General features: G+C 27.4%; 1 protein-coding gene across 1 annotated transcript in view; it reads right to left on the reverse strand.

Moving 5' to 3' along the window:
* The window catches only part of LOC121117121 (protein turtle), a 233,129-nt gene that overhangs the window by 16,553 nt on the left and 201,983 nt on the right, over positions 1-14,593 (reverse strand). The window contains exons 5-8 of the mRNA XM_071888736.1: positions 10,467-10,597; positions 9,759-9,927; positions 5,444-5,574; positions 3,569-3,728 (exon numbers count right to left, since the gene is read on the reverse strand). Coding sequence (XP_071744837.1) covers positions 3,569-3,728; positions 5,444-5,574; positions 9,759-9,927; positions 10,467-10,597 — 591 coding nt within the window. The remainder of the gene's footprint in view (positions 1-3,568; positions 3,729-5,443; positions 5,575-9,758; positions 9,928-10,466; positions 10,598-14,593) is intronic.

The raw sequence follows: 14,593 nt of genomic DNA on the forward strand, positions 1-14,593 counted from the left end.
GCCCTTCATTACTATTACTGTAACTCCTAACGTGAATAATTTTTCAAAGCGTTTAACACCTCTTACAGAAGAAATCATATTATGACACTTTCAAGAAAAAATCCTGATAGGATATTTTTCAAAGTATGATATTGATTAACATTCTTTAAAATATTCAGCTTTGTATATGATTTATTCGACTAAATTGTTTTTTTAAGGACTATAATACCAAGGAAGTATCAACTCGATATTTATAATGGTCTTGAATTTAATATTTTTGTGTTTCTTTGAATGAAATCAATATATATATATTTTATACTTAAGTATTTACCTATGATTTTTGTTAATAAGAAAGAGCAAATAATAAAATGAGGCCATTGAAATTTGTAAATTATGAAATGTATTCCAAATTCACCAAAAGGTTTTCTAGGCATTACATAAATTTTGAATTTCCGTTGAAGAAGGAGTAAAAAAATGTTTAAATGAGTAACTAAATACTTTTTTTTTAAATATCGCTTAAAATATCCCGAGAAAGTCAAATAGGGTTTGAAAACCATCACTTTTCAGTTTTTATTTATTCGGTCAAATCCAGTCCAGTCTTAAGACTGTCAGTCCTAGATGGGATCGAGTTGGAATGAAATACAGTCCTTAGTCCGAAATAAAAACCAACAAAACAAAGTTCGTATCTATTTTGAGCTTATTTAGATAAAAGTTACCGTATAACAACCATGTTCATTTTGTTTCTTAGTTGTTGCATTATGAAATTTAATTTTATTTTTAGCATCTTTTTAATTCTTAAGCCTCAACTATAAACCCCTATTTGTATAATTTCTCTTTTGAAGAAAAAGTAGTAACATTAATAACAAAATTAGGAGGGGGAAAAATTATACAGCCTCTCTGACAGCTACATTTGTCGTTTGACGTATTCCATAAATGTACATATAATATGGATATATATGTAGCTTTAATTAATATGAGGTCTTAATTAATAAAAAAAATTAATTAAAAACATTATTCCTACTATTTGTTCAAATTTAATGCCAGGTACTTTGTTGTGTTGAAGGATATTAATGAAATTTGTTTCTTTTTTTGTCATCTATCATGATGCATGCTCGCTCATTGCTCAACATTTACTCATAAATATATATGAACATTGTATATAGAATATATAGTGAATTGGCATCAGAGGTAGTTGCTGGCTACATTGTTTTGTGCAAATACATTGATATATATAGCAAGTAATAAACTGCCGGAATATAAATGAATTATTCATCTACTGTATTTTGAAGTATGAATGAATGGTTTCCACATTGTTCTAGGCTGTATAAATAGATATGGTACATACCTAATATAAAAAAGGATGTTTATAATATATAATTGATTTATTTTATTACATTTGCTGAATATTTAGATTTATCAAATTTTTTACTTAAAAAGCATTTCAAATCAATCTATCTATTTTATTAAAAGACCCCTCACTGTTAGCACATTTGCACATACCTTAATTTACATATGTATGTAGATAATAGTGGTAATACTCTATCAAAGACCGAATGTTTTTTGGTTTTTTTGGTTCGGTCTGAAGTGATTTTTAGACTGATTTAAACCCAAATTATGATCCAGACTGTGGATCATAATTTCATATCGAGGATTTATTAACTCGGGCTTAATCTATTTATGGGTTTATTTTAGTCTCAATCTATATACCAATTTGCTCCCCATTCCTGATTCATGAATTGTACAAATTTGATTTATACAATACAAACTTCATATGACGTAATTGTGGATTGATCTTCACAACTATGAAATTATCAGCAATTCATCCATAGAATCGGTCTAGAACAAATTTTAAATTAGACGAATCCTGATCAATTTTCTTGTAAAACTGATTCAGACTCAATTTGTTTAAAGAACCGAATTAGGTCCATATTCTAAAAATTATTACGGTCCTAGACCGGTCTATGATTTTGAGACCAAAACCCAACACTAGTAGATTTGTAAATATTGTATAACCAATAGAAGAGTGAATCTCTTATGTACCTAAATATATTCTTTGAATAATTTATTATTCATTTAGCTCCCCAAAATATCCCATTAATTTTTACGAGAGTACTTCTCGGGTGTTGTTCAACCACCACAACATTAAAATGGATATTTTAACAATATAAAACTTCGTATATTCTTAGTAGTTGTTATATAAGACTATAAGCATGACTAAACTGGAGTTCTAATTTAATAAATTGTTATCATACAAGACATACTTTATACAAAATAAGACATATCTTACTCATTTCCATATTCATCTTTGGAGTAGATAAATAAAATGAACGCATGAAAATCATTTTTCCAAGCCTCGATAATTAATTTCATAATTTGCTAGTAATTTAGAAGCTAATTAAGGAAAAAGAGGAAGTACATGGAAAATTAAGAACATACATAGAAAGAGGAGTAAAATGTGATAAAAACCAGATATTGCATGAAGATTTCAATCTTTGGGGAAGTAAAAAAAGGTTATAAACGGTAAAAACATAGTTATATGCAATTGACTCTATCCTTACAAAGTTGTAAATTAACATATCTGTGATTTACAGAATTGCAATTAAAACAAAGACAGTATTTATTTACATACATTTGCTAAGTAATTAGGCTTTTCTTAGTAATATAACATTTTTAATCTCGTACATATACATAAACTGGAATAGGTGTATAAAGAAAAAACCTTAAGATCAATAGATATTTAGCAATTTGCTCCAACTTTTAGAATACCTTCTATCATTATAAGTTATACCAGAAATATATTAACAACGAATAATAAAATGCTAAGAATCAGGCCTATAAAGTTACTTAGTCAAATGAAGGTTTAATATATCTATTCAACCATCTGAAATGCTATAAATACCTAGTTTACTCAACAAAAGAAAAATAAGATATTTTTATTGAGAGAATAAAAGAAAATGAGTAAAGATTAGTTTTCTATAAAATCTCAAAAATTTTAATAGGAATAAAGTATTTTAATTGACTGAACAGTAATGGCAGTAAGTCGGAATAAATAATATACATCTATTCACAGTTGATATTTCGGATTTACTGACATCATTAAAAACAAACATTTAGAGAACTAATGGATGTGCGAGTAATTTCAACTCGGACATATTGAATAACGGATATATTCCACTCCTATGGGAGGATAAACATATACCGAGTTCTCTGTATATTTTAAGACATTTACATTTTTTAGTATCACTACTCTATTTGAATTTCTGCCTTCTGAATCTGGATCAGTTTTTTGTTATTTTTTGAAAACCTTTTTGATGAAGAAATAGATCGAGTCTTATTTATCTTTGTATCACCAATATAATCGGACACCTTGTAATATGATATTTACCGTTACTTTGACAAATTCGAGTTTTGGTTTATACCCTCGCCGATATTACTGTGGACTATGCCTGAGGCAAACACAATTGCGATTTCCTTTTTTTCCTCGTTAAATTGTCCCAATGCTCCCCTCAAGCCTGATCTATTTATACCTTCCATCTCTACTTTGTACATATTTATGAGCAGCAGACATAACACATTAAAAGCTACTTACATCGGATGTCCAGCTGAAGATTATTGCTTTCTCCATCTCCTTCTGCATTATGGGCTGTACACGTATAGATACCCGAATCTGCCCTTGTTACTTTTTGTAGAACAAGGCTCTTGTTTGAAATGATCACCTTCTTCTGAATATTATGTGACAGTTCCCGACCCTGAAATGAACAATTTCATTATTTTTGTATGAATGTATGTATGCATAATGAAAATTACTGGAGTATGTAAATGAAAAACAGAAAAAAAGATGAAGTAATTTTCTCATTGTTTTACTAGGCATACTGTCTCAAAATTTCCCACGATTATTAATTTTTGTACCTTTACTTCTTTTAGGTATATGAATGTATATTATAACATGTATTTTGGTGTTGATTAAAAAATTCTTAATGATAAATAAATAAAAGTGTCAGAAGAGGAAAACTTAATTATACAGAGAAGACATATTATCGTCAATGTGTTGTATGTTTTTAAGTAAGTAACTTAAAAAAAGAGAGTTCTTTGTTGTATCTTATACCAAAATGAGAGATGCTTACCTATCACACACAAGAAAAGAAAACACCGAAATAGGGTCGTTATTTAGCAAAGTTTATGTCATTGGAAGAAAAGTAGATAATTTTTTTTTGTATACACCTTAAAAAGTAAATTACCGCAGAAAAGTTCAATTAAAAAATTAGCAGAGACATTAAGGTTATGAGTCATGCACAAAGGAATCTTCACAATAAGTTGGAAGGAAAGACATTAATGCCTAGTATTGAAACTTGCATATAAATTGATTTGTTGTACTATGGTCTATAATTATTCCTTCATATTAGGAGCCGAAATTTAACTGTTCTAAAAGATTGATCGTTTTTTATGAGTCTCAGACTCTGAATAAACGATTTTTTGTATCATATTGAAATAAGACAATTTATTTATGTACAACTTCGTTTTACATAGTTAAAATCACCCTTGGTATCATCAAAAGCTTATTAGTTATTGGACGAGACCAAAGTTTTAGATGAGAGATCGATCTAGGTCTAATTTTCTTATAAGATATTTACCCATTGATATAATTAGAACCGTTTTAAAAAAATATAACGATCTTGCAGAACGTGTAGAATTACCAGACAGATCCCAACACTACAAATGATCAAATTTTCTGTTTCATTTATTAGGAAAGGTTGCAATATTCAATAAAGATTGTCATGTACTTAATAAAACATAGGTAATGGTTGAAGAAGTCATGTAATATGAAAATCCAGACATGAAGGAACAACAGTATTTTGTCCTTAATTTAACTACTTTTATTGAGATGAGGCCTTTATTATCTTGATCATCTTGAGGAAAATGAATAACAACTTTATTTTTTTTTATTAGCTATAATTTGTATATGACTTTTAAAAGTGACATCTTTTTAATAATGAGCTGGTAAACAATTTTTGATACATATAATGTTCATTTTGGACATACACGGGTATTATGCATATTAAGAACTCCTTTATCTCCGTTGTCAATATTCATACACATGGAGGTAATTACACGTGAATGGAGTACGAAAATGTGTGTTTTTTAAATTTGATTCCGTATTGAAATTAACCAAGGTAATTTGAGAAGGCCAGAGACATACCAAGGAGAGTGAAGGTGATTTTGCAGAGACTACATTTTACTTAGTCTGAGTAAAGACCCTTGACTGCTAGAACGACACGGACAGTAGGGATATGTCGAATATTTTCATTTTTTTTCCTTTTATTATAGGAATTTAAATTTTCACAGTCTTAAATATAATATTTTTGATATCCCCAATGTATTATTTTTATATATTAGATATTCCGTATTATATAGAACAAAATCTGTAAAACAATTAGTTCTCCAATTTAAATACATCAATACTTACATTATGCCTCCATGAGATCTTGTACGGCCTGGGACTAGACTTCACATTACATTCAAAATAAACATCATCTCCTTCTTTGATATTTGATGCATTAAGACTTGACCCCAATGAAAGAGCTGATGTAGGGATATCTAGTTGGGTAAAATGAAAGAAAAAAAAAGAATTGAGTATAAATGTTTCAAAGAGTAAATGTAGGTAGATATAGGCATTTAGAATGAATTGAAAATTGTTCTGAACCGCCCGCCTAGAGAGAAATTGAATCTATTAAAATAAGAGGCTCTATAAATATTGGAAAATAAATTATTTATCATTCTCAGAAAACTTATTTCCTTAATAAAATAAGCTATTCAATTTATTATGTACATATGTCTACCTTTTTGTGTGTAGTACATACGAATGTGTGTTTATATGTAAATTTCGAACTCCGAATGGATAAAAAGCAATTCATTGAGGGATAAGCATTTTGAGTTTGATGATTATTTGTATGTAAATATATAAATATCTATAGATTATAACGCCTTTCTCTACATCCACCCATTGTTAGGAGACACAATACCCTACGTAAATTACTTAACAAATTTTTATCCATATACTGAGTGAATTACTGAATAGTTTGAATACGAGATCTGTTCAAAAAGAAAATCTTATTTTCTAAATCCAATTATATTCTCGATTTTTTCATTATTTCACGTCCACAACATTTGCATTGTTGCTTTTTTTTACAGATAAAAATGTGAAACGTCTTTTCAAACTTTTGAAAGAGTGTATATGCTTCTAAAATTGTTATTTACTAGAAAATAATATATTTTAAAGAAAGAATAATCGTTCAAAAGTTCTACATCATTTTCTCCTAAATTGATTTATTCTTTTCATTTTTTAATATTATAAAACCACTAAAAGATGTCTAATTTTTTTATCAGCAAAAATCGAAACAACAATGTAAACATTGTGGACTTTTGTACCATATCATAGAAAATAAATTTTGAGAATCAAATAAAAATTGAATTCATAACGAAAAAATAACGGTTTCTTTTTGATCGGAATGGTCTATTGAGACAAAATTATTTATCGAATAACTTTCTTTTTCTTTTAAGTTTATGATTTTTTGATTACTTTCGAAACTTTGTCCAAATGTACTTATAATATATGGTTGCTTAACTACAACAACTTTCGGTCTGAAGCGTAAATTTATAAATTATGCATTTGATTGACTTAGTTAATGAATATTTCCAAATCAAGTTCATTGGTTATTATCTTAATTATGAACTAAATCTTCATTTATTGCGCCCATTGTGGGTAATTTTCAGGACCATACTAAATCTAAATTTTGCACCTGTTTTTTCCTTTTTCGATTGTATTGTACGCTTATTATAGGTAATAATTAAAACATTAAGAACCAAACACTTTTTTTTCCCAATAGGACAGTGTTCTTTTTACCTAGTAAATTCTTCAAGTCCTTGTTTATATTGAATAAAATATTTATTCAATTAATTTAGCATTTTATATCTTTAATAATTAGTGGTAATCGCTTAATATTTAATTATCACTACTATATCATTGGAATAATTTTATGTTAGGTTGGGTTTTACATTGATGAGATTCATATAAAATTTGACATTGCGCTTAATGTTATAAATAAATAGGAAAGAATACGTTGATTTCCCTCTAACTCAAAAAATATATTTTTTGTTTGTTGTTGGTTTTCGACTTCTATTTCCTACTTTGATGGTTTGAACGCAATTAAGCTCTTATTCAGTGTTAACGATTTTTGATAAATAAGTTAAATTAAAACCACATTTGGGAAGAATTGGGAAAAACTATCAAATTATTATGGGCTTTTTTTCTTTTTATGAGAAAAAATAGTTGCGAGATACGATAGAAATAAGGTCACACAAAAGGAAAAGAAAAAGATAATAATAGATCTATCATTTTACTGACATCACAAACGAATAGAGACTACCACCAACCTGAAACGCTTTTATTAAATTTAATAACTATAAGTCTCCGTTTTGGTCACGCTGTTTATACATTTTGAAGTCATGCAAAAATGCTCTATATATTTAGGTGTTGCATAAAATTCAGCATGAGTTCGTCAATGTGTAAACCTTCATTTATAGTTTAAAAAAAGAATGCTCTTTACATGTGATATTCATTTATTTTACAACTTTTTTTTTCGACCAACCTTTGGGCTAGTTTTTCTATTAGCGGAATAGTTATGAAATGAAGTAAAAAATGAATAAAAATAATCGGTTATTCAATGTTTTAAGGAATAAAAAAAGACATACATTTTTCTACTAATTACATCAAATAAATAGATCCAACAACAAATTGCTCTAATTCCTCATAACTATTCTTCTATATAAAAGATATTGTTTATCTTTAGAGTATTCCTTTGTTTAAGATACCTCAAATATCACTTCTAAAAAGAACATCTAAGGAAAATTGTCAAGTAACAATAATGATATTAACCAAAGGGGTTGTATTTAAAGGAAAAACACAATCCATGAACATTGAGATATATGTAGAAACAGAAAGAAAATACACAAATCTGATTACAAAGAGAGAGAAAGGGAAACCACGTTCAAATATTGGCGTTTTGTGTGTAGTTTTTTTTTTTTTTGTATCTTTTTCCAACTTTATTGGATTAAGATATTTTCAATTAATAGTTACAAATTAATGAGGAAGTTCCTTATCCTCTAATTCTCTATGTATTATGTCCCTTCCCTTTTTACCATTAAAAGGGTATTTTCTTACTTTCTTTCTATTAGCTTCAGGAATGAAAAAAAAAAACAAAGAATAAAAATGAGGCAAACGCAAGGGGAAAAAATCATTTGTCCTGTGTAAAAAAAAGCAGAAGAAGATTTTCTCCCCAATTTCCCCTATTTTCTCCAGAGAAAAAAAGATGAAGATGAGAGGTTGAAAGCTTCCATATACCATATATATGCATATATATATTTATTGCAAGATTATTATTCACTAAGAAAATAAGATATACTATTTTCATATGTTATAGCCTAAAATAAATACTCATGAATAGACTGAATCAAAGCTATAATTCAAGAAGCAAAATGAAAACCACATGATCAATATTTGTACAAAGTAGTGATCGTAACGACACTTTTTTTGTCCGGTAGGGCTGTTGATTATACTTCAATATTAGTATATAACTAACTATGTAGCCTCAATGAATTCGCCCTATTAACAGAATTATCAAAGTAAATTTTACAAAGGGAACAAAAATTGTATACGTCATGATGAAAAATGACATAAAATGATTAAGTGACGTCATTTATGAAATAATCAAAAGAAACCTCTTATATGGGGGAAAAATATGAGTAAGATTTAGAATCTACTCTAGCTAAAAGTTGAATCTCGCTACTTTGTATTAAAGCTTAAGGGCGGGTGTGCTCTTCAAAATGGCAGATCTAAATATTTACTAGTTCAACAATTTGTTTTATTTATTTGTCAGCCATTCCATTCCGGCTTATTTTGCACCATATTAGTGACATGAACGTCGATTTGTTGAAAAAAAAAAAAAAGGTTTCTACGACAAAAAGTATTGCGCCCGTCTAAAACCATATTTTCTACACGTCTAATCATGAAAATTAAATATTTAAATTATAAATTGCCAACAATTCATCACTATTAAAGGATTAAATTAAAAAGCTGTGGCCTTAATTAAATCAATTGTCATATTCAGGACATAAAAACAGGAATAAAGAAGATGGGATTTAAAAAGAAAACATAAAAAAAACAAGCTTATAACGGTTGGGTTTCCCTTTTTTAAGAATTAATTAACTTAAAGTGTTTTGAATCCAGTTTTTTTTTTCAATTCCCCTATATAAGGAGTTTATTTTGAAAAGAAGGGGGGAAAAATTGAATTTCTTTTGTACACGAATACATAAAACATATTTACGAATCAATTTACAGTCAATTTTTGGTTCCATTGAAATTGCTGGCTCTTCTAACAAAACACATAGTCATATTGGTATATGTAAGTATTCCCAGCCCCTTTTCCTCTAACATTTATACTCATTCGACAACTTTTTTTTTGTTGGATTTATAGCCATTATTTCTACTAGATCTTCCAGCCCCTTCTATCTCAAAATGAAAATTCTATTTTTAGATATATAACATTCTACATACATTTAACTCAGTTCAATAACAGAGGTCATATATTTATATATATATAAACCATCCTCATAAATCACAAAGTACGTACAACCTCTTGCCGCGATTATTATTATTATTTTACATTTCTATTTGTTTGAATTAAAATGAGATCATTCCATTTTATTATATAAAAAAGACTCACAGTGTATGTCCAGTTTCCAAGAGTCCTCTTTTGTAGAATCAGAGAGCCCAGGAACTCCAGCTCGACATACCATAGGAAAGCCTGCATCGGTTACACTAGGGACATAGCTTAGCGAACTAACTGTAATGTTTCCATCATGTGAATGCTTCGTTATAACCCCATTACGAATCTATAATACACGAATAAATTATACTCAATTTTTTTTTAAAGATTACACCAAACATTTTCTTTTGTTGTTGTAAAAGATGAAAATTTTTACATGCCCAATGTTTATTGAGCACTTTGATATTGTTTGAATATGCACATAGCCTTTGCTCAATTTCTGATTCTGTACAAGTTGTAATTGTATAAGCAAATACATCTTAATACAAGTTGTAATATAAAAATGGGTGGGAATATTTTAATTAAAAAAATTGCAGTGTCATTATGATAATTAAACAATTGAACTTTTATGGGACCTATATATATAGTAAAGATATATTTTCTTTAACAATAAAATTACTGATGAATCAGAAAGCTTCATCAGACGAAATTCTATCATTTGAATAGACAAAAATAATATTAAAAAAAAGTTGGTGGAAAAAATGGTTGGTATTGTGATTAAATAACATGTTACAAGACATGTGCAATTTGTGAAATATACTTGTACAAAATCCCAAATTGTAAATAGAATATATTATAATATATATAATTATTTTATGAAAATACCTGCTTGCTACCAATCCACCAAGTAACACTCGGTTGTGGTCTAGCTCCAATGGATTGACATTGTATTTCATAGCGTTTTCCTGCAGAGAGTGGCTCACGACCGTTAAGTAAGGAGACCGACAAAGGACCAACTATTCATAATAAAAAAAATATTATTAGAACCAATTTTGCACCATAAAATTGCAGGATATTAATTATAAAAAAATAAGGATGAAATAAAATTTTCGTTCCAATTCAACATTAAATAAAAAAATTCTTAGAATTTTACAAAAAAAAAAAAAAAAAATCGTTCACTGAGTTCAATAACAGTGTACAATGGTACTGCCTATATTTGTCAGCTGTTGATTTGTACCTTCATTCCATATTATTGTTAGTGCTATTATTCTTGATTTGTTGAAATTAAATTACTTATTGTTACCTCTATTAATTTTAAAAATATCCCATAGTTGGGAAAAGGAATTGCCTAACAACCCTTAATTCATTTTTGGACTATGTTTCTCTATATTTCTGAAGGAAGTAAGGTTGAGAGATGCTAAGAGAATTGCTATATTAATGATAAGTAGTTTAATTTATTTTTTATTTCTTTTGTTTGTAGGACATTCAAGGCTGTTTTGTTGATTATAGTATAGAAAAAGAATACAAAACTTTTCCTAATTTTTTATGAGAAAGAAACCAACATGACAGGTACTTTGGTTCTGTTCGCATATACCACAAAACATACATGTATACTTATATAATATATACATGTATTCTATATCATTTTTGTGGAATTAACTTATTTTTTCATGTGTAAAAATGCTACTACTATGAAAAAGAAAAACTTTATCGAAAAAAAAAAAAATTAAGTAAATTTAGTAACCAATAAACCTAATTAAAACTTGAGAAGAGAATATAAAGAAAACTTTATTAACTGCATGAGAAAGTAAGTATATATATATACATATATTAGATTGGCTCTTAAATTATTATTATAAATATGTTGGGGGGAGGGGATCATAGTTCAAAAATGATCCTTTTTGGTAAAAAATGAAAATATGTAATGCTTGAGCTATATTGATTAATATTCAGAGATTGCAAATCGCCTTTGTAAATTCATAATTTTTAGAAATAAATAGAATTTTCTCCTAAAAATCGTCAAAATAGAGCAATTTAAAAAAAAAAAAAATTTTAGATATACATACACTCTTCAAAAGTTATTCTTTAAATTCCTTCCAAATAATTATTTTTCATAAAAATGATCAGACAAGATATTTTTGTACCAGGTATAAGGCGCATTTTTTTTTTTTTGTGTGTCTTTTATACTTATTTTTGTGAAAAACCAATTTAACAACCCTTGAAAGATTGCTTATTCATCTAAAATATGTATTTCCTTATAAATTACTTTATTTTGAATATTTTAGAACTAAAAATGACTCAAATTATATATATTTTCATTTTTGAACTAAGCACATTATAAATACTACTCGTTTTTTGATTTTGGAAATAAAAAAATCTTTCATAAACTGTTCTTACTTCGTTTCTGATCTTGAAAACTTAACCAATAATTATTAAGATTCATTTGATACTTAGAATAGCACAAATATACGTATTAATTTTAGAGTACTTCGTTACTTTCAGCTTTAAATGAATTCAAAGGTGACTTCTTTATCAAAACGACTTTAACCAATTAAAAAATATATATGTTATAGTCTAACCAAAAGTAACCAAAAGTTTGTCTAAGAGTATCACAAACTTTTTGGTTTATTTTAGAAAATTTGGTGATATAGGTATTTTCTTTAAATATAGGCAAGGAAAAAGGTCACAAACGGTGAAAGTGATAAAAATTCGCAATTGTTAGCTTTTCTATGTATAAAAATATAAGTATTTGTACATTTCGTTATTGTCAACTATTTGACAGTAATACTATAACGAACAAATAAATCAATTTAATTCAACTACAATTATCGCTGTTTTGAAAAAATAAATAAAAAATTATAATTATTAAAAAATGTCTATATTTCATTACAAATATATATAACTAAATTTTTAATATGAAACAAAAAACTTAAATGTGTAGTAAATTGATGATTTTAAAACCAAAAAAAAACATTTCCTAAGAAAGTATGTATTTTTAAGTGTTCAGAACAGTTTAGCAAATATTAAATATTTTTAAAACAGATCAAAATTTAACAATGTTATTTTTGGACCAAAATAAACATTTCCATTCATTAAAAATCCTACATTTCGATAATTTAAAAAATAAAATTCACCCTTATGTACATTTCAGTATTCTATTTGTCTGTTTTTCGATCTAGAAGCAGAGACTTAGTCAAGCAAATAACAATAGTTGTAGCAAATATTATTTTATTATAGTTACATATTTAAAATGATATAAAATTAAGTATATTTGAGATTCAATAAGAGATTTATTAAATGTATATGAATTGGAAGCTAAAGCCAATTGAATATATCTCTAATATATAATATCTATTATTTACAAATTTTCCTTTTAGTTTTTAAAAAGATTACAAAAAATCATATTTTTCAGATATTTTGTAATACTGTATAATTTTAATTAAAAGTTAAAATCATCGTGCATCACGCAAAATAACAATTTTATTTATCTACCTATGCGTATATTTTTATATTACATTTACAGGGTGTTATAAATAAATATCTACAAAATTTAAAGCCTGCTTGATTCTTAATAAACAGCGTACAGGTTGTCTTGTGCAAATTACAATTATTCCGTCAAATTAAATTAATTCAAATAAAACAATGGAACAAGCAAAAATAAATGATATAATTGAACTTCAGCCCTTACGGACATTAAAAACCTCCTAAAATATACCAGAAGAAATTAATGAGAAATATTATAAGATTGGAAAATAAACCAAGGGAGGACAGGTTCTGTATCTTTACATCCTCGGCAAAACCAATTTCTGTCTCCCAAACTCTTCAGAGCTAAACTCATCTGACTTTTATTTTTAGAAAAATATTGAATAAAGACTTGTGCCAGGTTTCATAGAAATATCAAGTCTTTAGAGTCTACAATTGTTGAGGATATTGGCGTGGAGGGGCTTATAAAAAATGTTGTACATCGGGTAAAAGTTGTTGTGGCGACAGACTGCATGACATTACTTTAATTGTACTACACATGCTTTTTCCTCCGAAAAAAAACTGACAAAATGCCTTAAATTAGTTAGTATTTGGGAAAGGTTTTCCAATTATGAGGTTATTATCCAATAAATATTGTAAACTGTTCAGAGCTTCAACGGAGCTAATTCTAATTAAACCAGTCAACGTTCGGAACACTGGTCGGTAGAAAATATGAAGAAATATCCTCAGCTGACAACAAAATACAATGTATACTTTTGTGTTAGTGAGGTAACACAGAAGTGGAGAAAATTGTTGATATTATTATAGCTAATAAAATTGCATTGTTATATTAGTATATATGCTTTTTATCTAAAAGGCTTTAAAGTTAGTGTGGTTATTTATCTACAACATCTTGGATATGAATATTTATACAAAGATAAATACATCCATAATGTTACGTATAACTTTGTCGATATAATATAAAGATAAAAATCAATGGCTCTTATATTTGAATACAGTATTCATATTAATATTTTATTTTTTAAATATAATAACCGGGAAGTATATTGCTTAAGTCTTCTTTTTACTTATTTATATAAATGGAATATAAATAAACATTACACATCCATAAATATCAATTTCACAAGGGCTTGAGTATTATGCAATAACGTAATCAATTTCGCTCCTCAGTTAAGTCATATATGTATGTAGGTATGCTTCAAAGAACTTCATTAAACTGATACATATATTTATAGATAGAATTAGGAAGGTATTTTATAATAATTTATCTTATATGTAGCTGTATTCGACTGCATCTATGTGGAACCTGCCAGTTGCAGCTCAATATATAGAAATAAGACTTAGCTTCTTCCTTCCGTTTGATCTATTTTAAGAACAAAAAAATGTTGAAAATATTGTATAATCTTATTTTTTTAATAAACATTCAATTCTTTTCATTTGTGTTTCGTCAATACATGGGAAATTGTCTTAGAGCGAGATCCCGGGGAACAAATTTTTAAATTAGAAGATATTGTTAGTAAATATTTAAT

The sequence above is a fragment of the Lepeophtheirus salmonis genome, chromosome 5, assembly GCF_016086655.4.
Source record: "Lepeophtheirus salmonis chromosome 5, UVic_Lsal_1.4, whole genome shotgun sequence".
Lineage (NCBI taxonomy): Eukaryota > Metazoa > Arthropoda > Copepoda > Siphonostomatoida > Caligidae > Lepeophtheirus > Lepeophtheirus salmonis.